Source organism: Prionailurus bengalensis, chromosome E2 (genome assembly GCF_016509475.1).
Source record: "Prionailurus bengalensis isolate Pbe53 chromosome E2, Fcat_Pben_1.1_paternal_pri, whole genome shotgun sequence".
Lineage (NCBI taxonomy): Eukaryota > Metazoa > Chordata > Mammalia > Carnivora > Felidae > Prionailurus > Prionailurus bengalensis.
In genome coordinates this window covers 16,588,617-16,615,192 of record NC_057352.1, presented here as the reverse complement: position 1 = coordinate 16,615,192, position 26,576 = coordinate 16,588,617, and the positions used below count along the sequence as shown (strand labels likewise).

At 42.0% G+C, this 26,576-nt stretch overlaps 1 protein-coding gene across 2 annotated transcripts; it reads right to left on the bottom strand.

Moving 5' to 3' along the window:
- Positions 1–26: 26 nt before the first annotated feature.
- On the bottom strand, positions 27–26,020 carry ZNF875 (zinc finger protein 875). 2 transcript variants are annotated; one of them, XM_043600607.1, is made up of 5 exons: positions 25,881–26,020; positions 25,398–25,486; positions 12,610–12,736; positions 11,834–11,929; positions 27–3,223 (listed from the first exon to the last, which is right to left on the bottom strand). In XM_043600607.1, the coding sequence occupies exons 2-5, from the start codon at positions 25,428–25,430 to the stop codon at positions 1,461–1,463; spliced, it is 2,019 nt and encodes a 672-aa protein (XP_043456542.1). In that variant the 5' UTR covers positions 25,431–25,486; positions 25,881–26,020; the 3' UTR covers positions 27–1,460. The 2 variants fall into 2 exon arrangements, with proteins under 2 accessions (XP_043456542.1, XP_043456543.1); XM_043600608.1 differs by lacking the exon at positions 25,398–25,486.
- Positions 26,021–26,576: the final 556 nt, after the last annotated feature.

Here is a 26,576-nt window from a genome sequence, read left to right as displayed (position 1 = left end):
AAAAAAAAAATTAAAAAAAAAAAAAAGAAAATCTCTTTAATCTTAATATAGCTAGTATTTTATATGTACTCTTGCATTTAATTTGCTGAGATAAATAATATGACCTCACATGTACAAATTTAAAAAATGGAGATGTATCTTAATGACCTTTTCAGATATTTGTTAATATTATTCTTTGACTATACCAAAGTATACCAAAAGTCAACAAGTGATAATTTTTTAAAGGTTACTGTAATGTGGAATCTGGCCTTTATCTCTCTTTTTTTTTTTTAAAGATTGGTATTAATTTTAATTTTTGGTTTTGGTTTTTCTTTTCTTTTTTAAAGTAAACTCTATCCCTAAAGGTGGGGCTCGAACTCACAACTCCAAGATCAAGAGCTGCATGCTCTACTGACGGAGCCAGCCAGGTACCTTTATCTTTTAAACTGAAATCCATTTGCCTATCTTATACTTTAATATCACCATGGATGATTTTGTAGCATCACACACTAATCATTTGGAAAATACTTGTTCAATAGTTAGGCAGATCTTCCAAATGTTTACGTATTTCATTATATGGTATTACAAAATCACATTCATTAATATCATCAGCAATCTTGTCACAAAAGACTAAGTAGTGGAAAGCTGTCAAGTTCATGGCGACAGTTGTTTTTCAATATTCTAACTTTTGGTTTGAAAGTCAAATTCACAAAAATTACTACCAGTTTTCTTCATAAAAGCATATAATACATTTCTAGTCTAAATACATCGGTAAATAAGAATATCTTCAGTATGGATTCAACCTGGAAACCAGAGACAGCCCCTGGAAGCAAGCAAAAATGGATACTTCCTCCCAAAACCTAGAGCTAGGACAGTCATGGTCTTCCTCACTTGTAAGCCCTTTTGCATAATAAAACCTTCTTCTACCCACGTACTACCTCTGTCTCCATGAATTCATCATTTCCCAAACTTCCCTGAAGCTGACTGCTGCTGGGTCCTGCTCTGGGAAAGCAAGATTAAATCAGCAATGGTCTCTGTCACGTCCCTTGTTCTCAGAAAGTCGGACAGATTTTAAGGGGCGAGCTCTATTATTGCTGTTATCTCTAACATCCAGGCTACTGTGTAAGGAGGGTTTAAATATTCTCAGGAAATGACATTAGAATAGTCTCCATTCCTTTATTTCAATCTACTTCTAAGTGCTCCCTCCATCAAGTTACCTGATCTTCCACAACCCACCATCCCCACTAGGGGAAGCCAGAGCTCCTGAAAATGAGCCAGTAGTTCTCCTTCAGGCGGACTGGAGAGGTTGACTCTTCCCATTGGGCTCGTGAACATTCCTGTCACACGTAAGTAGCTGTCTCCACTTTGGTGTCTGGTAATGGCTGACTTCTTACTAAAACCACTAGGTGTGACTTCTGGCATCTTGTGAAATAGGACTCTTGACTGAAGATTTCACTACACTCGCTGTACACCCAAGGTGTCTATCCTGAGTGTGTCCTCTGATGTCTGATGAGGTTTGATTTCCGACTAAAGCCTCGCCCACACTTCCTACAAATGTAAGGCTTCTCTCCTGAATGTATCCTCTGATGTCTAACGAGGTGTGACTGCCGGCTAAAGCCTTGCCCACACTCCCTGCACACGTGAGGCTTTCCCCCGGAGTGTGCCTTCTGGTGTGTGACGAGAGTTAACTTATCACAGAAGCCCTGCCCACACTCTTTGCACACAAAGGGCATATGACCCGAGTGTGCCCTCCTGTGCCTAAAGAGGTTTGGCTTCTGGCTAAACCTTCTACCACACTCCCTGCACACAAAAGGCTTTTCCCCTGAATGTGTTCTCTGGTGTGAGATGAGGGTTGACTTATCGTTGAAGCCTCGTCCACACTCCCTGCACGAAAATGGCTTTTCCCCTGAGTGTGTCCTCTGGTGTGTGATAAGGGTTGACTTCCGGGTAAAGCCTCGCCCACATTCTCTGCACACAAATGGCTTCTCCCCCGTGTGTGACCTCTGGTGTTTGTTGAGGTTTGACTTCAGGCTAAAGCACTGCCCACACTCCAGGCATACATAAGGTTTAACCCCGGAGTGAGTCCTCTGGTGTGTCTTGAGGTTTGATTTCCAACTAAAACGGCGCCCACATTCCGCGCACGCGTAAGGCTTCTCTCCTGTGTGTGTCCTTAAGTGTCTACTGAGATGTGACTTCTGGGTAAAGCACTGCTCACACTCCCTGCACACATAAGGCTTCTCTCCCGAATGTGTCCTCTTATGTCTGATGAGATGTGAATGCTGGCGAAAGCCACGCCCACATTCCTTGCAAATATAAGGCTTCTCCCCAGAGTGTGCCCTCTGGTGTGTGATAAGGTTTGACTTCAGGCTAAAACTCTGCCCACATTCCTTGCACATATAAGGCTTGACCCCTGAATGTGTCCTTTGATGTGTGAAGAGGTTTGACTTCCAAGTAAAGCCTCGTCCACACTCCTCGCACACATAAGGTTTCTCCCCTGAATGTGTCCTGTGGTGTGTGATGAGGTTTGACTTCCAGGTGAAGCCTCGTCCACACTCCTCGCACACATAAGGCTTCTCCCCTGAGTGTGTCCTCTGGTGTGTGATGAGGTTTGACCTCCAGGTAAAGCCTCGTCCACACTCCTTGCACACATAAGGTTTTTCCCCAGAGTGTTTCTTCTGGTTTTTGATGAGGATTGACATGTTGCTAAAGCCCTGTCCCCACTCAGTGTACATGTAAGGTGTCTCCCCTGTATGCATCTTCTGGAGGCTGAGCAGGTTTGACTCCCTCAAAAAGCCTCGCCCAAACTCCCCACATTTGACTGCCCCAAATCTTGAGACTTCTACACCACGCGATCCTTTGTCTGATTCCTCAAGGTCTGTCCTCTGGCCTAGGCTGGGCCCTATATCCAGCACCGTGTTGTCTTCCCTGGACCTGACTGGCTGTTCTTGCAGTGGGCTGGACAACACCTCCCAAGTGCCTCTTCTGCTTACTCTCCTGAACAAGGGCTTGGAGTCTTCTGTCTCTTGAATTTCTGCTTTGTCATTCAAGCAGGCTTGATCAAAGAGTTGTTTCTGCTGCTGTTTCTGATCTTCTGGATAGGGTTTCCCCGGACGGAGATGATTTCCTGCACAGTAACTTGAGAAGAGCTGAGGAAGATGCCTGAGCCACACATGTTGGCTGAGGCCTCGCTGACTAGAGAATGCCAGCGGACAGGGGGGATAAGGTTGAATTTCTAGCTTTGATCCTGGTGAAAAAAGAATATATTTAGTCAGAGTAGCCATAGATAGGGTTGCCTGGGCCATTTTACTCTGCCTGTTGGTCATTCATAATATGTTTATATCACAGCATGTCTCCCACTCAGACATCCTTGCATCCATAAAAAATGGCTATTTTTCATTTGAATTTAAACATTACATTTTTAAGTACAGGAGTTAGCAAACTTGTCTAGTAAGCCAGATTCAGCCTGCAACCTGTTTTGGTATGACCCACCAGCTAAAAATGGATTTTACCTTTCTAGGGGAAGGAAGGAAGGAAGGAAGGAAGGAAGGAAGGAAGGAAGGAAGGAAGGGGAAAGAAAAAGAGAGGGAGAGAGGGAGTGAGGGAGAGAGGGAAAGAGGGAGAGAGTGAGGGAGGCAGGGAGAGAGAGGGAGGGAGAAAGGAAGAAAAAGAAGGAAGGAAAGAAGGAAAGAAAGAAAGAGGAAGGAAGGATAAAAGAAAAAGAAAAAGAAAGAAAGAAAGAAAGAAAAGAAAAAAGAAAGAAAGAAGAGAGAAGGAAGGGGAGGGGCAAGGGAGGGGAAGGGGAGGGGCAAGGGGAGGAGAGGAGAGAAGAGAGGAGGAGAGGGAAGGGGAAAGGAAAGGAAAGAAAGAAAAGCAAGCCAACCAACCAACCAATGGGGCACATAACTTGGAAAGCTTAAAATATTTACTAATGTAGCCCCTTACAGAAAAAGTTTTTGACCCTTGTTCTATGGCAATGTGGAAAACTCATACTAAAAACTTATTTTCACAATACCTGACAGACTACAAAGTTTAATTCCAGAAATCAATCAAAAACCTACAATAACTTGAGAAGTGTTTATTCACGAAAAATACTGAACTCCAGATAAGAAAAGTGGGAATCTGCAGCACTGTTGCCTGGAGCTGCTCTCACCCTTCCAATCCCCCAGCTTGGTTGGTGTGGTCGTTATACTAGGACAGGCCATAGAAGGATCAGTGCTGCTGCTGCCAGAGGGGCAGTCACTTGATTTGAGCGGGAGGTGAAAAACCAATGCCCAGTGGAACTGTCCATAAATGTGATCTAGGTGGAAGGCCACCAGGGACTGCTGTCTGAGGTTCAGTCTTGGTTGGGAACAACAACAAAAAAAAAGACTGGTAGACCATCCAGAAATGTAGCAAGGGAAACCTGAAAGTGAGAGAGCCAGGGAAGGGCTTGATAAACTCTCCACACAATCCTGGCTGACTGAAAGGCTGTTTGCAAAAGCAGGGAAGACTGATGTGACTGATGCACATAACCCTCCTGATACAGAGGCTACAACCAAGTAAAGAGGAAAACATCAGAGGGGTCAGTGGAAAGTAAAAGGCCAGAAAAGGCTTGAAAGCTATCTGAACTTTGAGCTCCCCACCCCACACACTCATCCAGTGGCAGAGGCAGGAAGCCTTACTGGCTCAAAATCTTTGAACACAACCTATTGCTAATGTCACACAGTTCACTAAGCTCTGCAGACACAAGGTTGAAAACAGGAAGCCAGGATTAAAAATAAACACAAGAATAAAATAACAAATCACACAGAAACATCATCTTCACAGAAAAAGCATATTCCTTGTATTAAGGTTAGAAATGTTTCTAAACCAAAAACAGCAACAACATCTAGGCAGGAAACATGAGATACCAGAAGGGATACAATGCAGTATCTAAAATATCCAGTTTTCAAAGAAACAGGAAAGAGTGACCTATGTGGAGGAAAAAATGTAGCCAACAGAAACTCTGCTGGGTGGCCCAGATGTTGATGTATGAGGGAAAAAGAGCATTCAAGGCTGGTATTATGAATATAATTAAAGAACTAAAAGAAACAGTGTGTAAAAACTTAAAGGAAAGTATGACCACTTAAGAAATAGAAAATCTCAATAAAGAATAAAAACTATTAAAAAGGAGTAAAAGGAAATTCTGGAATTAAAAAGTCAAATAACTGAAATTACAAAATTACTAGAGAGATCCAACAGCATATTTGAGTTGGTAACAGAAACAATGAAGTTGAAGATAAATCTATAGAAATTACCTAAACTGAAGAACAGGTGAAAGAAAGATCGAAGAAAAGCAAAGAGCCCCAGAAACCTGTGGGACACCATCCAATAAACCAATCTACGCACAACGAGGACACATGAAGGAGACAAGAGAGAGAAAGAACAGGAAAAAAATGTCCAAAGAAATAGTAACTAAAAAGTCTGAAATTTGATGAAAAACATTAATCTGCAAATCCAAGAAGCTCAACAAACCCCAAGAAAAACATAAAGTCCTAGAGAGACACATCATAGCCAGATGGTTGACTATCAGAAAAAAAAGACAAAGAGAAAATCTTAAAACCAGTAAAAGGAAAATGATTCAACATGCACAGGAAGAAACAGTATGATTAGTGCTAACTTTTCATCAGAGTAATGGAGACCAAAAAGCAGTGGAGTGATTTATTCAAAGTGCTGAAATAAAGGTTAAAAAGTTAACAAGGAAGGGGACACCTGGGTGGCTCAGTTGGTTAAGCTTCCAATTTCTGCTCAGGCCATGATCTCATGGTTCATAAGTTCGAGCCTGCATTGGGCTCTGAGCTAACAGTATAGGGGCCTGCTTGGGATTCTTTCTCTCCCTCTCTCTCTGCCCCTACCCCACGTGCATGTATGTGCACACTGTCTATCAAAATAAATTTAAAAAAAAAAAGAAAGAAAGAAAAGCTAGCCAGGGAGAATTCTATTCTTACAAAAGTATCCCTCAAAAATGAAATTGATAGGGGTGCCTGGGTGGCTCAGTGGGTTCAGTGTCCGACTTCAGCTTAGGTCATGACTTCACGGTTCATGAGTTCAACTCCTGCATCGGACTCTGTGCTGACAGCTGGGAGCCTGGAGCCTGCTTCGGATTCTGTGTCTCCCTCTCTCTCTGCCCCTCCCCCACTCATGTGCATGCTCGCTCTCTCTCTCTCTTAAAAATAAAATTTAAATTTAAAAAAAAGAAGAAAAAAATTGATACAAAGATATTCACAGATTAAAAAGTACTCAGAAAGTATCTATTGCTGGCAAATGTGCCTTACAAGAAATACTAAGTAAGTCCTCCAGGCTGAAAAGAAATGACACCAGACACTAACTCAAATCCACAGGAACAAATGAGGACCATCAACACTGGTAAATATGTAAGTGAATATAAAAGACTATGTCTGTATATTTTTCTCTTTTCTTCTCTTAACTTCTCTAAAGTGCCTAAGATTATCATAAAAGGCCTATAACACCATATTGTGGGCTTTAAAAAATATCTATTTTACTGAAACTATTAACTAGATTGTGATAAATTAGATGCATATTTTAATTCCTAGAGCTGCACTAAGAAAATAACTGCAAAAACTCCATATTTGTGCCAAAAGGAAGGGAGAGGAATAAAAAAAACCATGAGACATGTAAAAAAAAAAATAGCTAAATGGCAGACTTAATGCAATCAATAACTGTATTAAATATGAACAAACCGAACACTCCAAACAAAAGGCAAAAAAGTTCTTAGTTACACCACCAAAAGCACAATCCATTTAAAAACTGGACATCACTAAAGTGTAAAACTTATGCTTGAAAAGACACCATTGGGGTGCCTGGGTGGCTCCGTCAGTTGAGCAACCGACTTCGGCTCAGGTCATGATCTCATGGTTTGTGAGTTCGAGCCCCATGTCGGGCTCTGTGCTGACAGCTCAGAGTCTGGAGCTTGCTTCGGATTCTGTGTCTCCCTCTCTCTCTCTGCCCCTCCCCCACTCATGCTCTGTCTCTGTCTCAGAAATAAATAAACATTAAAAAAAATTTTTTTTTAAAGAAAGAAAAGACACCATTAAAGAGAGTGAAAAGCCAAGCCACAGACTTGTCTTCTGAAACTTCATTTTACAGAGTGGAAAGTATGTGAAAATCGTATATCTGATATAGGACTGTGTCTAAAATATATGAACAACTCTTACAAGTGAAAAAGAAGACAAAACAATCCAATTGAAAAATGGGCAAAAGAACTGAATAGCTATTTCATTAAAGAAGATATGTAATGGTTCTAAGCACATGAAAAGATCAACATCATCAATACTAGGGAAATGCAAATTAAAACCACAGTGAAATACCACTACACATCCACCAGAATGTTTATAATCACAATTAGAGACAATTCCAAGTGCTGACAAGGATGCAGAGAAAGTGAAACTCTAACATCCTGCTAACAGAAAATGTAAAAATAGAAAACGGAAATGTAACATAGAAATGCTAATAGAAATGTACAGCCACTTTGGAAAACAATTTGCAGCTTCTTAAAAAGTTAAATGTGAACAAAGCATACAATCCAGAAATTTTATAGCTACTTATCTACCCCAAAATGAAAATGTATGCCCACATCGAGACTGGTACATGATTGTTCTTAGCAGCACTATTCACAATAGTCAGAAGTAGACACCACCCATATATCCATCAATCTGTGAATGGGTAAACAAAATTGCTCTATTCACACAATGGAATATTATATGGAAATAAAAAGGAATGGATTACTGATACATGCCACAACCCGGATGAACTCAAAAACATTATGCCAGATACAAAAAGCTATATATTTTATGATACCATTTATAGAAAAAGTCCAGAAACAGCAAATCTAGAGAGACAGCATATCAGTGGTTCCCTAGGAGGAACCACTGGAAGAATAGATGCAAATGGGCAGAAAGGAACTTTTTGGAACAATGGACTATTCTAAAGTTAAATGGAAGAAATGATCATACAACAATAAACGTTTACCAAAAATAATGCAACTTACAGTAAGTAGATTTTATGGTATATAAATTATATCTCAATGAAGTTTAAAAAAAACAGGAACTGTAAGACTGTGTATTTCTAAAATGTCAGTATCCAAAAGACAGGAAAGGTTACTGAAATGATCTGTATTAAGGGAGATTAAATAGACATGACATGTCAATGTGCTACCTAAACCTGGATTGGATGTTCTGGAGAGTAAAAAAAGATATTACTGCTTCTACTGACAAAATTATAATATGAGAAGTAGATAGTAGATAACATTACTGTATCAAAGTTAAATTTATTGACGTTGATAACTACCATGGTTATATGACAACATTGCCCTCCTTAAAAAAATCTTTTAACAAAATGCACATATGAACCTACATGCACACATATATATACATAAATATATCCACATACATCTGGAGAGGGGAGAAGGCGATGGGAGAACAAGTACATAAGATAGCACACAAGCAAATGTAAAATATTAATAGGTAATTTTATGATGCTATTTTATAACATATATGCCATATATATTTACACATATGTGTGTGTAGAGGATATAAGGTATTCTTTGTACTAATTTTATTTTTTAATTTTTATTTAATTTTGAGAGAGAGAGAGAGTGGCAGAGAGAGAGGGAAACAAAGAATCCTAAGCAGGCTCTGCACTATCAGCAAGCCTGATGTGGGGCTCGATCTCACAAGCTGTGAGACCATGACTTGAGCCGAAATCAAGAGTTGGATACTTAGCCAACTGAGTCACGCAGGTGCCCCTGTACTAATTTTATTTTTGCAAATTTTCTGTAATTTTGAAGTAATTTCCAAATCTCAAGTCCAAAATATATATATATTGAATTGGTCACAAGAATCCCCTACAGAAAACAATGATGAAACTGGATAAATACAAGAAATAATTACTTAAAGTCACTGGAAAACACTCAAAAGCAACCAGAAACTGGTTGGAGGAGAGAGTTTACACTAAAAAAGCAATGGAAAGGGAAGGGTAAGAATTTCATTTGTGAGTTTCTTGCTAAAGAGCACTCCTGACACACACAACCACAGCAGTGGAGAAATAGTGATGAAACACCAAAGCCTTATGGGCTCAAGGTACCAGAGGTAAGGATTCAGAGGTGGAACAGAAGCTGCAAATATGTGTTAGGGATACAAGGACATCTATAGTCTTAAATCCTTATACTAGACAAGAAGGAAGGCTGAAACGTAATAATGTTAAGCATCTATCTCAAAAACAGAAAAAGAATAATAAAATAAGCCCAAAGTAAGAAGAGAAATATTAAACAGAAGTTCAGACATAAAACATACAATAGACATGATCAACAAAGACAAAAAAAAACAACAACAAAAGGCAAAATAAACAGGTAAAACAGTTGTCTACGTATGAAACTCCAAAGAATATACACAGGACAAATTATTGAATTAATTAAACCACTCAACAAGGCCACTGGGTATATGATCATTATGATGAAATGAATTTTAGTTACATATTTTAACAAATAAATTATACAAATTTAGTTTGTAAAAATATAACTCTCCAAAAAAATAAGCCTATGTAGGGGCGCCTGGGTGGCTCAGTCGGTTGAGCGTCCGACTTCGGCTCAGGTCACGATCTCATAGTTCGTGAGTTCGAGCCCCGCGTCAGGCTCTGGGATGATGGCTCAGAGCCTGGAGCCTGCTTCCAATTCTGTGTCTCCCTCTCTCTCTGCCCCTCCCCCATTCATGCTCTGTCTCTCTCTGTCTCAAAAATAAATAAACATTAAAAAAAAAAGTCTTTAAAAAAAAAAAAATAAGCCTATGTATAAATTTAAAGACGTACATTTACAGAAAGTTATAAAACCTACCAAAAGGTAGCAATAAAGATGTATTAATAAATAAGTGAAGGAATATACCACACTAAGAGAAAGACTTAATATTGTAAAAGAGGTCAATTTTCTCCAAATTAATATATTAATACATGTATATTAATTAATATATAAATTCAATGCAACTACAACAAAATCCTGACAGGATACTTTATGAAATCTGACAAGTTGATTGTAAAAGTTCAATGGGTAAAGCTACAAAGACACGTGAAGAATAAGATGGGAGGACTTAACCTACCAAACACTAAGACTTACTGTAAAGCTGTAGGAAATGAGGGGCACCTGGGTGGCTGAGTTGGTTGAACATTTGACTCTTGATTTTGGCTCAGGTCATGATCTCATGTCGGACTCCAGGCTGACAGTGACAGTACAGAGCCTGCTTGTGATTCTTTCTCTCCCTCTCTCTCTCTGCCCCTCCCCTGCACACTCTCTAAGTAAATAAATAAATAAACTTAAAAAAAAAAGAGTACCTGTAAAAACTGACAAAATCTGAATCTGATTAAAGTCTGCAGTTTATTTAATAGTACTGTACCAATGTCAACTTCTTGGGTTTTGAAATCGGAGAAAGCGGAGAGAAGAGTAGATGGGAACTTTCTGCATTATTTTTAGATTGAGACTTCTATTATTTCAAAATTAAACAGCTTTTTGAAAAGCATGTAGGCAGCCCACAGACTGGAAGAAGATGGACATAATACATTTAACCAAGGATTCATTTCCAGGATTTATTTAAATACTTCTGCCAATGGACAAGAAAAGAGAAAAGCAGGCAAAAGATTTGAACAGGCAATTCACAGAATTCAATGCTAATCAACCTATGAACGTTTGAAAAGATGCTCAAACTCCGTGCTAAGCAAATTAAAACTAGTGTGAGAGGCCATTTCATACCCAAAGGATGGTCAAAAACTAAAACCTTTTGTGATGGCAACCCTGCAGACTAATGAAACAATTGTTGAGGGCCAGCTGGCATTGCCTAGGCCAGATGGACAAGTGCATGCTCTCTGACTCAGCTACTCTACTCCTGGGCACATATCTTAAAGACACAAATGCTTCTATGCCCAAGGACACCTGTATGATAATGTTTATAGTTGCATTCTTTAATAGCCAAAATTGGTAAAACCACAGATGTCCAACAAAAGAAAATGGATAAATGAATTTTGTATTTTAATTATGCATAGACTACAATAAACACGATATAGTAGTGCAAATGAATGAACCAGAACAACCTATATCAACATGGATGAATCTTATAAACTCAGTGTCAGTCAAGAGAGCAAACTACAGAAGGATATACATATTATGATGACGTTAATGTAAAGTTTAAAAATATGCCAAACAACTATAGATAGTTGAGGGATTCATATTTATGAAGCAAAACAAAAAGCCATGCATAAAATTATAAATCCCTAATTTTGAAAAACACTACTCTTTGGGCAGAGGTGTGGGAAGGTATAGGGTAGAATCTGGGAAAGGGAAATAGGAACTTCAATTGTTTAAGTAATGTTTTATTTTTTAAGCTTGGATGTTGGCTCATGGGAACTTAATCTTCATTACTGAGTAATGCATTTTTTAAACTATGGGAATTGGACATGTAGAGATAATCGATTATGTTTTGCCTAAGAGAAACTGGAAAGTATCTGAAGAGTAGCAGACTTCATATCCATGGGGCAGGTACAGTTTTTAAGATCACGATGAGAGAAAGAAGCCCACGCATGAGGAAAGACTAAACATGATGAAGAAGGCAAGCCAAGTAAGAGGAAGGGAGGCTTCCTGGTAGAGGAAAGAGACAAGGAAACCAAGAAAGTCCCTCCCTCAACTGAAAATGATATTCTGGAAGGGAACTCATGCCAGGCAGACTTACCAACGACCTAGGAGACCCGAGAAGAGCTTCTTTCCTGTACCTGAGAGATGCGTCCTCCTTCCCTATCTGTCAAGCTGCAGATGGTCCCATCTTCCCTGTGTCATACTTACCTGGACAGAGGACCAGCGGACATCGTTTCTCCTCAATCCAGGGCTCTTCTCCTTGCTCCAGCTGAGAAATGAGTTTTGGTTTGGAAAATGGAATTTCTGTTCATAGGGGGAAAAAAACAAACAAGGAGATTTTTGGTTATGGGTTCAAGGGGCCATTCCAGAACTCAGAGCCAAAATGGGGAGGGAAACCCAAAGGGTGGTACAAAGGACCTATAACAGTGAACTCTCAGGGTGCCTGGGTGGCTCAGTTGTTTGAGCATCGAACTTCGGCTCAGGTCACGATCTCACGGTTCGTGAGTTCAAGCCCCACATTGGGCTTTGCACTGACAGCCTGGTTGGGATTCTCTGTCTCCCTCTCTCTCTGCCCCTCCCCTGCTCCCCCTCTCTCAAAAATAAACAAACATTAAAAAAACCCATTAAAAAAATAGTGAACTCTCTACAGAAGAAGAGTTGAGTAAGTAAAGGTGACTCTAATCAGAAAATCAGCATATTAATACTTGGTGAATGAAAATCTCCTAGGTTTCAAACAAGGTAAAGTAAAAAGAGAGGAGAGCCCCCAGACTTGAGAAAGAGGACTGGAAACACAGTATTATATGCAACATGAGTAAATCCGCCTGTTTCTAATTCTAATAAATCCAGATTTACCCTGAGGGAAAATGTAAATTATTGTTTTTAAGCCCAACCCTAGGCCAGTTGCTTCATGGTAGGCTTTCCTCATGGTGTGTAGAAAATACTCTGTGGGACAGATTTTAAGTGCTAAGGGAAGCCATCCTTACCTAGTGAGACCAGGTGGTTGTAGGTCTCCAGCATCACTTCCCTGTGCAGGGTCCTCTGGGCAGGGCTCAGCAAACTCCATTCCTCTCGGGTGAAGTCCACAGCCACATCCCTGAATGCCACGAATGCCTTTAACACAAAACACACTGCTGCTCATCCAGGAGTTCGCCTTGCTCACAACTCAGGATGAGGAATGAAAAGGCTTCCCTGTGGGAGGCAGACATTTCTAAACCCTACTTTGTAAATGAAGGGTAACAGGATATGCCACTACGCCATTTTGACCTAAGTATTATTTTTTATTAATGTTTATTTTTGAGAGAGAGGGAGACAGAATGTGAGCAGAGGGGCAGAGAGAGAAGGAGACAGAATCCGAAGCAGGCTCCAGACTCCAAGCTGTCAGCACAGAGCCGGATGCATGGCTCAAACCCACTGTGAGATCGTGACTTGAGCCGAAGTCGGGTGCTCAACCGACTGAGCCACCCAGGAGCCCCTGAAATAAGTATTATTTTGAGCTGAAGGAAACTGAGCAGAAGCAGACACAAGAAAAGTTCTCTGCACTCCTCCTATCTGCCTAAAAGAAGAACATAAATTTGTGAGGGTATTCCCCTCCCTCCCTTCAACCAGGAAGAATAGAAGTTAGTCACTGGAAACAATTTATCAGCCAGGAGATGGCACCGGAGGAATTTATACAACAAACCCTACTAACTAGCCCCTACCTTCCATCAGTTCTCCCATGTATTTACCTCCCCACAACTTGCCACCTTGGAAACTCAAAATCCTTTTCCTTTGTCTTGTCACATCTCTAAAAAGTTACTGTTCTTTTGTTAAGATGCTATATGAGCCCAAGTTCTAACCACCCCTTTGAGTTACTCAACACTGAAATTCCCATGGTAGGTATGAGGTACATATTAGTAAACTTCTGTTTTTCTCTTGTTAATCTGTCTTTTTGTCAGTGTAATTTACAAGGCCCTGGCCAATGAACTCAAAACAGGTAGAGGAAAACTGATTTTTTTTTTCTTCCCCTATATGACCTTAGTGCCAAGGGTTAAAAGACCATTATTCTGGGGACACCTGGGTGGCTCAGCTAAGCTTCTGACTCTAGATTTTGGCTCAGGTCATGATCTCACGGTTTGTGAATTCGAGCTCCACATCAGGCTCTGCACTAACAGTGTGGAGCCTGCTTGGGATTCTCTCTCTCTCCCTCTTTCTCTGTTCCTCGCCTGCTTGTGCTCTCTCTCTCTCTCAAAATAAATAAATAAAAGACCATTATTCTCCTATCTTTATCCAGCTGGCACCATTTGTGCACCTATTACTGCCAACATCTTAGACTAGCTGCTATGGGGAATAAAAGTAAAACACAAGTCCCTTCACATTGAGAGCTTTATTTTTTTTTCAACGTTTTTATTTATTTTTGGGACAGAGAGAGACAGAGCATGAACGGGGGAGGGGCAGAGAGAGAGGGAGACACAGAATCGGAAACAGGCTCCAGGCTCCGAGCCATCAGCCCAGAGCCTGACGCGGGGCTCGAACTCACGGACCGCGAGATCATGACCTGGCTGAAGTCAGACGCTCAACCAACTGCGCCACCCAGGCGCCCCACATTGAGAGCTTTAAATCTAGGTAGAAAGAAGAGGAAGCCATCACAGGCACAAACTTAAACAATAAAAAATAATCATCTTACTGAGTTTGAAGGATATTAGAGACTACTTGATCTAAGCATTTATGTTCTACCTGCTTGAAGCAGCTGAGTGTCTTGAGGGGGTGAATACCAACCAACAGGGGTATTGGTTGGGTATTTGTAGCAGGACCCATCCCTCCCTCTCCCTCACACTGCCACTGCCCTGATGTGGCCTGAAGAGTGCAAGTGGGTGGTTGGGAAGACTGTGGACTCAGATCACACTGTCCCCAACTAGATTTGGAACTCACCTGTCCCCAACTAGAGTACTCTTCAGCCAATTAGTTAACCTATCAGCACTTCCGTTTCTTCTGTGAACCAAGAAAAACAGCATTTATCTTACTGGATTATGCTGAGGATCAGAGAAGTTGGTAAATGTAAGGATTCAAGACAAATGTCTGCTGCACACAGTGAGTGCTCAGAGAGGAATTCCCTGGCCATTCTATGAAAATTCTTCCTTCTCATTCAGGTTCTTATTCCCCTCTCCTGCTTTAATGTATCCCCTTCACTCTAGATAACGCACATGTTACTCATATTTATTTTCTGACTCTGTGCTAGACTCTAAGTTCCATATGCATTGTTCACAGGGCTATTGCCCTGGTGCCCAGAACAGAGCCTGCAAACACTAAGCAGTCAAATATTTTTAGATGACTGAATGTGCATTTATTATTATTATTCCCTGAACAAAGTTTCAAATGGCCTTCTACTACCTAGAACGCTGTACTTTGGAAAGTGGGAATATATAATGGCCCTTGGCATGAAAGTACTGGTGAGGTGTCTTGGCTTGGAGGTGTGCAGAAACCAAGCTCCAAGGAGCCTAGGTATCCAGTTCTGAGATTCTTCCTACCCCATCAGTTTTTCTGTCTTTTAAAAAATGGCAAGGGATGCCTGAGTGGCTCAGTGAGTTAAGCATCCAACTTTGGCTCGGGGCATGAGTCTCCCATCAGACTCTCTGTTGTCAGCTCAAGCTGGCTTTGGATCCTTTGTCTCCCTTTCTCTCTGCCCCACCCCCATCAGCGTTCATGCTCTCTCTCTAAAATAAATATTTATTTATTATTATTATTTAAAAAATTTTTAAATGTTTATTCATTTTTGAGAGAGAGAAACCAAGCACAAGCAGAGGAGGGGCATAGAGAAAGGGAGACATAGAATCTGAAGCAGGCTCCAGGCTCAGAGCTGTCAGCACAGAGCCCGACGTGGGGCTTGAGCCCATAGACCACAAGATCCTGACCCGAGCTGAAGTCAGATGCTTTATCGACTGAGCCACCCAGGCGCCCCTAAAATAAATATTTAAAAGAGGGCAAAACCTGCAGTCCACAGATAGGGTTAGTTTGAGCCATACAAAGCATTAAAAGTTTTATTTAGATTACTTATATAATGGATGATTTCACATGAAAATATCAACTTATGAGTCCTGTTAAAAAAAAATTCATAAATCTGACTACTCTGGGCTTTGCACTGCTGCAGGGCCACAGTTGGCTGAACGTGACTCACACTGGGGGTCCATTACCCTAGGCATGTTATTGGCAGGTTGCTGCAACTCCTACCTTATCTGTTTCATTTAGCTACCTGCCTGTTCCCTTTGGTGATTTGACTTTGCATCCTTTCTCAGAACATCATCACTCCTTGAGGGATGATACTGTGTCTCTCCCCTCTCAGGGGACCCTTCCCCAAATTTCCTGTCCCCTATCAGTGCAACTGTTCTATACTGGTTGTAGAATGGCTTTAAGACAGGACCCCACTTTGTCCCCCACCTACAGTAATCCCAGAACCAGCCCTCCACCAAACTAATGATTATAAATAAAACACAGACAGGATGAATGAGAGCCATGGTTCTTACCCCTCATCCCTAGCTCTTCCTTCCTTCATTCCCTCCCTCCCTTCTTCCTTTCTTCCCTCCTTCCTCCCTTTCTCCCTCTCTCTCCTTCCCTCCATTCCTTCTTTCCTTCTTTCCTTCTTTCCTTCCTTCCTTCCTTCCTTCCTTCCTTCCTTCCTTCCTTCAGAGTGTGAGTAAGGGGAGAGTGGCAGAGGGAAAGAGAGAGAGAATCTTAAGCAGGCTCCATGCTCAGCATGGAGCCCAATGTGGGACTTGATCCCAAGACCCTGGGACCATGAACTGAGCCCAAATCAAGAGTCAGACGCTCAACCGATTGACTCACCCAGTTCCATAGGGGTGCCTAAGTAAGGGCACCTGGGTAGCTCAGTCAGTTAAGTGTCTGACTCTTGGTTTTGGCTCAGGTCTCATGATCTCAAGGTTCATGAGTCTGAATCTCACTGTCAGGCTCTGTGCTGGTGTTATGGAGCCTGCTTAGGATCATCTCTCTCAGCTCCTCCCCTGCTCTCTCTCTCTTTCAAATGGATAAATAAACTTAAAAATGAATGAATGAATGAATGAATGAATGAATGAATAAAGGATCTTAAGTACAGCCATGGCTTAAAATCACTGGGGCAGAGGAATCTCAGGATAGAGAGATGAGACCAGGTTTTATGAGAGGAAGGTATGATCTTGGTCTTAAAGGGCACACAGTATTTTGAAGGGTCAAAGAGAAAGAACAGAGGTGGGCACTCCAGAAAAGACATATAGGATGGGAGGAAATAAAGAATGAAAAGTGACTAGCTATGGGGCTCCTGGGTGGCTCAGTCAGTTAAGCATCTGACTTCGGATGAGGTCATGATCTCGCAGTTCACGAGTTCGAGCCCCACACTGGGCTCTGTGCTGACAGCTCAGAGCCTGGAGACTGCTTCGGATCCTGTGTTTCTGTCTCTCTCTCTGCCCCTCACCTGCTCACGCTCTGTCTCTCTCTCAAAAATAAATTTAAAACAAAAATTAAAGAAAAAAAAAGAAAAGTGGCTAGCTGGAAAAGACAGTGGGTAGTTTGTAACAGACTACAGAGGGTTTGAAAGGCCAAAGGAATATAAAATCCTATCCTGTACTGTGCATTTAAGGTAGTATTTGAGTAATACCCTTGAACTGATGGTAGAGGAGTGTACATGTGGATAGACAGGTGGTAACGTACATTTAGCAAAATACTATTGAATCTAGAGGTGCCTAGGTGGCTCAGTCAGTTAAGCATCCAACTTCGGCTCAGGTCACGATCTCATGGTTCATGAGTTCGAGCCCCATGTCAGGCTCTGTGCTGAAAGCTCAGAACCTGGATCCTGCTTGGGATTCTGTGTCTCCCTCTCTCTCTGCCCTTCCCCCATTCATGCTCTGTCTTTCTGTGTCTCTCAAAAATGAAACGTTAAAAAAAAATACTATTGAATGTAGGTGGTGGGTGTGTGAGTCAATGTTAAAGTCTTTGTATTTTTTCTGTAGATTTGAAACTTTTCATAATTAAATATTGGAAAGAAAAAGACTACTCACTCCTTCAGATACCTGCCTAGTCCTTCTGGTGATTCGATTTTACAACCCCTTCTTAGAATGAACACACACACACACACACACACACACGCACATACACACACAAATACTTTGAAATCTCCGATAAAGTAGCTACACTGGAGACCAACTCACATTTTTTTCAACAAGTTTAACACAACTGGTATTCCTGCAACCCTGGAAAAATTCGTGGTTTCTCTGTCGGAGAACCATACACATAGGGAGTGTGCTAACTCTAAATGGATGACACTCCATGACCTATTCCAAACCTCTCTCACTGGCTAGCAACTCAGCTGGCAGCGTGGGGCACTAAAGCCAAATCAAGGGGAGGCCAGACTGGTGTAAAAGCAATCTGTCCCTTTGTCAGCTGGAAAATGGATCTGAGGCTGATGCTACCTGACAAGACACAAGTAGCCTGCTGCTGGATCCTAGCAGACTTCATTTTTCAGATGGAGTGACGGGGAGTCCATCCTTTTCGTGATGCTCACAAAGGTGGGCACAGATGACCCAACTGAGGCAGTAGAGATAAGTGCACTGGCTTTAAGTGTGGTCCCTGAACCCACAGCACCAGCACCCCTGAGGAACTTGTTAGAAATACAAATTCCTAGGCCCCATCAGAACCACTGAATCAAAAATTCTAGGGTGTGGGGCCCAGCAATCTGCTTTCACAAGCCTTTTCAGTGACTCTGATTCACAGAAAAGTTTGAGAAATAGTAGCTACAAGCACACTTTGGAGACAACCATGTTTAAATGACAGCCCTCCTTCTCCCATGACTTTGTACCAGTAACATGACATTTCTGTGTCTCAATTTTCTAAAAATGGGTATTTAAATAATATTACTTTTAGGGTTGTCGTGAAGTTTAAAGTTGCTATTAATAAACATCCTATGACTGTGAGGGGAACCAGCCTGGATGAGGCTGACACTGTGAGCAGAGTTGACGAGAGGAATGAAAGACTCCTAGTCCTTGATAAGCTTATGAAGCGAGAGAACCAACCCCTCCAAGTGTACCCTGGCTCTGAACTTTCTTTTTATTTTTTATTTTGAGAGAGAGAGGGAGAGAGAGAGTGTGTGCAAGTGCATGAGCAGAGAGAGACAGAGGAGCAGAGAGAGACAGGGTGAGAGAGACAATCTTAAGCAGGCTCCACGCTCAGTGCAGAGCCCGATGGGGCTGGATTGCACGACCCTGGGATCATGACCTGAGCCAAAATCAAGTGTCAGAGGTTCAAACAATTGAGCCACCCAGGCGCCCCTGGACTTTCTTTTTTTTTTTTCTAATGTTTATTTATTTTTGAGGGAGAGAAAGAGAGAGACAGACAGAGCACGAGTGGGAGAGGGCAGAGAGAGAGGGAGGGAGACACAGAATCTGAAGCAGGCTCCAGGCTCTGAGCTGTCAGCACAGAGCCTGACACAGGGCTTGAACTCACAGACTGTGAGATCATGACCTGAGCCAAATTCGGACACTTAACTGACTGAGCCACCCAGGTGCCCCTACCCCTGGGTTTTATTTTAGGTGGGCTCAGTTATTGTTTAGAATAGTTAAGTAGGGTTTCCTGTTGCCTAGAGCCAAAAAGGTATAACATCCTATCTTGTATGGATGGCCCCCTACTCACTCATGCCTCTCTTTTTCTAACCTTTATGCATTTTCAGCCTGAACTAGTTCTAGGCTTGGCCATGTGACATGCTTTAGCCAATGAGACATTAGCAAACATGATGTAAGTAGAGGTTTGAAAAGCATTTGGGTTCAGGGTTAGCTTTGTTTCTCTCTCTGCAGTAAACCTTGAGGCTACCATGTAAATAAACTGAGCTTGCCTGCTAATGAGACCACAGAGAGAACCAAGAACTCAGGTACCTCAGCTTGTCAACCACCAGACATGGAAGGCCATTCAGCTCTAGCTGAGCAGCCGGCTGACCACAGCCACATGAGTAAGGCCAGGTAAATCAACAGAAGAGCCACTCATCTGTGCCAAGCCTAATGGCTACCCACAGAATTGTGAGCTAACAAATGATTTTTGTTTTAAGCCCCATAGAAATGAAGAAATGAAGAACCAATAGATAGAAATGAACTACCATAACAAATACCGAAAACACATGGCATTAGCTTTGGGAACAGGAACAACAGAGGCTATTAGCAGGGCCACCTGGGTAGCTCAGTTGGTTAAGCATCCGACTTCAGCTCAGGTCATGATCTCATGGTTCCTGAGTTTGAGAGCCCCGTGTCAGGATCTGTGCTGACAGCTCGGAGCCTGGAGCCCACTTCGGAATCTGTGACTCCCTCTCTCTCTGCCCCTCCCCCGCTCATCCTCTGTCTCTCTCTTTCAAAAAATAAATAAACATTAAAAAAATTGTTTTTAAAGCTTCTGCACAGCAAAGGAAACAATCAGCAAAACTAAAAGGCAACTGACAGAATGGGAGAAGATATTTGCAAATGACATATCAGATAAAGGGTTAGTATCCAAAATCTATAAAGAACTTATCAAACTCAACACCCAAAAAACAAATAATCCAGTGAAGAAATGGGCAAAAGACATGAATAGACACTTCTCCAAAGAAGACATCCAGATGGCCAACCGACACATGAAAAAATGCTCAACATCACTCATCATCTGGGAAATACAAATCAAAACCACAGATACCACCTCACACCTGTCAGAATGGCTAACATTAACAACTCAGGCAACAACAGATGTTGGCGAGGATGCGAAGAAAGAGGATCTTTTTGCACTGATGGTGGGAATGCAAACTGGTGCAGCCACTCTGAAAAACAGTATGGAGGCTCCTCAAAAAACTAAAAATAGAACTACCCTACGACCCAGCAGTTGCACTACTAGGCATTTATCCAAGGGATACAGGTATGCTGTTTCGAAGGGGCACATGTGCCCCAATGTTTATAGCAGCACTGTCAACAGTAGCCAAAGTATGGAGAGAGCCCAAATGTCCATCAATGGATGAATGTATAAAGAAGATGTGGTATATATACACACAATGGAGTATTACTTGGCAATCAAAAGGAATGAAACCTTGCCATTTGCAACTATGTGGATGGAACTAGAGGGTATTATGCTAAGTGAAATTAGTCAGAGAAAGACAAATATCATATGACTTCACTCATATGAGGACTTTAAGACACAGAACAGATGAACATAAGGGAAGGGAAGCAAAAATAATATAAAAACAGGGAGGGGGACAAAACATAAGACTCTTAAATATGGAGAACAAACAGGGTTACTGGAGGGGTTGTGGGAGGGGGGATGGGCTAAATGGGTAAGGGGCATTAAGGAATCTACTCCTGAAATCATTGTTGCAGTATATACTAACTAATTTGGATGTAAATTAAAAAAATAAAATTAAAAAAAAATTTTTAATATAAAAAAAACCAGGCTATTAGCAAAAGTTGGAAAAGTAGTAAACAAACTGTTAGTGCAGACTAGAAACGTAGCGAGGAAACCACTATGGCGGCTTGAGAAAGGGAATGCATTCTACATGCTGGCAAAGATGTCACCTGTGCTAGTTTGGAAAATAGAAAAAAACACTTCATGATTTTCAGATCTGGCTAAAGAGATCTCTGGGAACCCCATTATAGGCTTCCGTTGGATGTTCCTAGCTACATACGATAACCTATAGAAAGAGAAGAGCTAAAGAAGCAACTAAGCAGTTTATAAGTATAACATAGAGAAAATACAGACCCGTGGGGAAAAAACAAACCGAGCACCCTAATCAACTAGCCTGGTAACGGTCATGCATGGATGGTCTCCAGTCCCAAACTGCCCCCCGCCTGCAGCAACATGAGCAAGCCCAGGTGAAACCTGCAAAACACCCATCTGTGCCCAGTTCAAAATGCTGACCTAGAAAATTGTGTGCAAATAAATTATTTTGTCTTAAGTCCATAAGCTTTGGGGTGGTCTGTTACGCAGCAAAGGCTCACTGATAACCTGATAAAGGAATGTCATGTTAGATGAAAAATACTTTACAACTAATATCATCCTTGACTTGCTGTGATGCTAACGCTGTCAGAAACTCCTTAGATTTGGCAAGGAATAGATTCAGTCCTCCTGTTTTTCTCTCACCCTGGAGCATGAAGTCATTACTTGGAAAAGAGGACAGATTCATCTGAATGACCTGAACAGTTATTTTTTTCCCTTTCTTCAGCCAAGTGCCTAAAAAATGAATTAATCTAAGTTAAAAGTATATATGATGGCTCCACTGTGTTGACAATAAACACACTTACAGAACTAATAATCAGAACATGTCAGAAAAGGACCACACATTTGAAATGAAGAGTGTCCTGAATATCTAAGACACTGTCATGAGCCACTGAAGGAGGGTTTCTGAACAGAAAACTGATGTTACCGTAATGTTTGGGGAAAATGAGAATCATAGAAACACACAGTGGGTAGCAAAGGACTATATCAACACGCGGAAACAAATTGGGACACGACTCTGAACATTCACATGAGAAAAAAGATCTGCACTAGCAGGTCTACCCTGGGGATGTAAAACTACACAGTATAACAATAAAAACAAAAACAAGAAAACTGCACAACATGAAGCAGACCTCGTGATGGAAGAAGGGGGCCTCAAAAATGGAAGAAATAATCCACAGTATCAAATGTTTTAGAACAGGCAAAGTTCCAAAGCTCCAACTGGTGTGAGTCCCCACTGCTTCAAAACAGTCATTTCCATTTACCTTATCATATTCTTGTTATGAGAGTAAATACAAATCTATAAAAAGAACTGCATGCACAAGATTGATCATAGAAGCAAAATTTACAATAATTAAAATAACTGCGAACAAGTTAAATGTTCCCCCAAAGTGGACGGAACCCTCTTATACTGTTGGTGGGAAAGCAAGCTGGTGCAGCCATTGTGGAAGACAATATGGAGGTTCCTCAAAAAGTTAAAATAGGAACTACCATGCCATCCAGTAATCACACTACTGGGTATTTACCCAAAACAAAACAAAACAAAATAAAACAAAACAAAAACATGAACTCAAAGGAATACAAACACTCCTATGTTTATAGCAGCATTATTTACAAGAGCCAAATAATGGAAGCAGCCCAAGTATCCATCATAGATGAATGGATAAAGAAAATGTGGTATAAATATATAATGGAATATTATTCAGCCATAAAAAGAATGAAATCACACCATTTCCAACAACATGGATGGAACTAGGGCGTATAATGCTAAGCAAAATAAGTCAGAGAAAGACAAATACCGTATGATTCACTCATATGTGGAATTTAAGAAACAAAACAAACAAGCAAAGGAGAGAGTGAGAGAGAGAGAGAAACCGAGAAACACAATCTTAACTACTGAGAACAGACTGATAATTACCAGAGGGGAGGTGGGTGGCAGGATGGGTAAACTAGGTGATGGAGATTAAGGACTGCACTGGTGGTGAGCACTGGGTGATGTATGGAATTGTTAAACCTCTATATTGTACACCTGAAACTAAGGTAACACTGTATGTTAACTATACTACAATTAAAAAATAATAATAAAAACGTTCCCCCAACTTGGTTAATAGTGGATGGGTTCATCCACTCATTGCACTATTATATAAATCACATCCAGTGGGATAAGTGTTGGTAACCCTAACCCTCCACCTATGAAAAATTCGTCTGGATAGATACACTGTACTAGCTTTAATATAGTGATTTTATCATTAAGGTCTATCAAAATGTGTATGTGCGAGCGTGTGTGCGTGCGTGTGTGTGTGTGTAAAACTAAACAAAAACCCCAATGGTAACAGAATCCCAAAACAAAATGGAAGACTCATTAGTGTGCAGGCTGTGCCCCTCCACATTACTGAATGTTGTCCACCAAGTACTCTGCACACAGCAGACATTCAGCAAATTTGTTCAATGAAATCAACGAAAAAATGCTGAAGCTTAGCAATACCCTGTGCCTGCCAGCCCATCTCATTTGTTACAAATTCTCATTTGTTCTCTCAGGCAAAGGTCCCTGGCAGTGACACCCAATATCCTGCTGCATATTTGTTTAAATTGGTTTGCATAATTCAGATGTCATGCATATCGGAGTACCTGCATGGTCTACCCAAACCCCCTGAAACATGTAGTTAATTATGCGCCCCAAATAACATAACAATACAAACAACAGAAACTCCTTTGTTACTTAGTTCCTTCAAATAAATTTATTTAAATTTGTGGTTCCTCTATGCACCAAACATTTATGTGTCAGGTACTCCTCTAGGCACAGAAGTTTCATCTTAAACAACTTATCCATTCAAATGCTTGTACCCTTTGATCAATTTTTCCTAATACTTTTTTTTTTTTTTAAGTATTAGGGGCAGGAAAAATCAGCCCACACAAATATCTAGCTTTTCCCAGAAATCATAACGCTTTCCTATTAACATTACGAGTGGTGAAGAAAATACACACAAAAGACTCAATGTTACATTAGGTAATGTCCTCAGTTAGATTTATTATGCATTCTTGGTACTAACACTTTCAAATGAATGAAATATTTTACAAATGAGAAACACAGAACTCTCATAGTTGTTCTGATCACATCCAGGAAATTGTAAATCACTACCACAGAAGCTCAGGATTAAATCAACATCTCATTTTCTGTTTAAATTTTCCTGATTTGTTTTTATATGGATAGTCAAAGCAGATCTGAAATAACCAAGTAATGTGTGTCGAAAATCACAGTAAACCAGCCTGGCAACTGTGTTGGTGCTCGATAAATGTTAATCACATTCAATTAAGGGAAGGTCATCATAGCTACCATTGACAGGGGTTAGAAAGTTTCCCCTTAAATCCCTATACATCCATGCCTTTGATTTCTGTATGTCAAATTCCTTCTCAACATCCTTCAAAACCTAGCTTACTCAAAGACAAAATCTACACGCCTCAGTCTGGCACTCAACCTAGACACCCAGACTCAGAGGTGAAAAATGAAAATCCTTCAGGGGCAAGATAGGTAATAAATGAGAGAGGCAGGCAAAATGATAGCTGGTCAATAGTTTCAACCTCAGTTTGGAAGATATTGTGAAAAGTGCAGCAAATAAACTCGGCAGGACCTGTCCAAATGATGAAGACACTGTTCAGTGTGAATTACCTGACACCAGAGTTAAGTGCAGTTTATTTTCAGAGACGCAGGCAATCCAGAATTTTTGGTGAAATCTCCAAATGCTGAAAAGGCTCTCAATGTAAAATTCAGGTCAGACCATCAAACTCCTCTCTGTTCCATACGTCTGTATCTTCACCAGCACATAAAAATCAACCTGAAAGCATTCCATTAACCACTACAACCTTGCCACACTGTGGCGAGGGCAGTGTGCCCTGCCTCAGACTAACCATGCTTCCTGCTCTCCTCCCTGCTCTGCCAACTCTCCAACTTGCCAAACCCTCAGGGGCAGTTCTGACAGCCCTTCTTCTGGAAACCCTCCCTAACCACCTCAGGTCACAAGCATCTCTGCTGTCCCTACCCTTCATCCTTATCACTGGACAATTAAGCTTGGATGTTCCTGTATTTTTATTTAAACTGTTCTACCTGTGCTGTTCAAACTGACCATTTCGAGGATGGCCGAGGTATGGAAGAAACAGAAAGGAATGGTGAAGGGGGGATTCTATGTAAGATGAGCCACCACGCCTCCACGAACAGGAGCGAACTTGGCCCAATACCAACAAGGCAGTCTGCAGTGCAAGAAAAAGGAACAGAGCCATTCTGTTGGCAGCCAGCATGGAATTTGATGAAAATTCTCACCTCTTTTTTGGCTTTCAGGAGCCCCGTGGCCATTTTCCTGGTCTCCTGAATGCTCTCTCTGGAGAAGGGCAAAGTCTCAGAAGACAGATCTGGGGATGTGAAGAGAAATGCCCCTATGGAGAAACCCCTCCCCAAGAGTCGGGGGGGGGGGTCGGCTCCGGAGCCCCACAACTGCGGGTTGAGAGTGTCCAGAAATCACCAGCACAACCCAATTCCCATCCAGAGCCCTGGGAAAAGGGTCCAGGGTGACCGAGCACCCTCACGTTCAGCCCCAAGCTCTGGCCAGGGAGTGGAGCCCATGGCCCCCTGCAGAGGCGTGGGGGGTCCGTCTCTAACCTTATGGGCTGGAATGAAAATATAAAGGCCTGGAGGTGCCTACAGAAGAACGCCCGAGTACAGAGGCAGCCTGTTCCCCCACGAGTAAAACAGGGACAAGCAGAGGGATGCGCTGACTGGACGAGGCAATGGTTATAGGGCACTCACGGAACGCGGGGTGCACGTTGCCGATCCTGAGGCTGAGACTCGGGAACGAAGTGCAGAACTACGGGAAAATCCCGAATGAAGTGCCGACGCCACTTCCAAACAGCGAGTGGCGGATCCCACGGACCGGAAATGCTCCTGCTACGTCAACTCAAAAACAGGGGGAGCGGAAGGGAGGGCGGAAGTGGCCGCAGGGGCTTCTGGACTGTGTAGTCTTTGAGACAGAGAGGTGGTGGGTGAGTAGGCTTGCTAACTGCAAGGTGACTTTGACTTCTGCACCTCTCATACAACCAAGTTTAGGAGCCCACTGTTAAGATGCCCAGACCGCAAGGTGCACATATTTCTCCTCCGAAGGGCAGTGAGATCTTGCGGACCACGAGAGAGTCGCAGAAGTGCCCGAGGATTTTAGGATATGTGATCCTGGCTTCCCGCCGGTGCTACGGAGGCGGGTGGCCAGGCTGTGCACTGACGGTCAGCGGCGCGGACGAACTGGGGTAACTCATGCCAAGGCGCCGCCCCGTGTGCCCTTCCCGTAGCAGAAACCAGGGTCCAGATTGGCGCGAGTGGGCGCCGGTCACGGCAGAGCACTTGAGGGATGAAGCAGTGGAGTGATGCTTTGTTGGGACTCGGGGATAAGAGCGACACCGCCTTGGTCCCCGGAGGTAGGAGGGGCGCCAGTATGGACAGGGAACGCCAAGG

Bases quoted from the DNA above. Each gene is read 5' to 3' on its own strand.
- ZNF875 (XM_043600607.1), bottom strand. From the start codon at position 25,430: ATGGCCACGGGGCTCCTGAAAGCCAAAAAAGAG. The intron at 12,737-25,397 runs GTGAGAATTTTC...TTTGTGTTAAAG, and splicing joins TCCTGAAAGCCAAAAAAGAG to GCATTCGTGGCATTCAGGGA. The intron at 11,930-12,609 runs GTAAGGATGGCT...CCCTATGAACAG, and splicing joins CAACCACCTGGTCTCACTAG to AAATTCCATTTTCCAAACCA.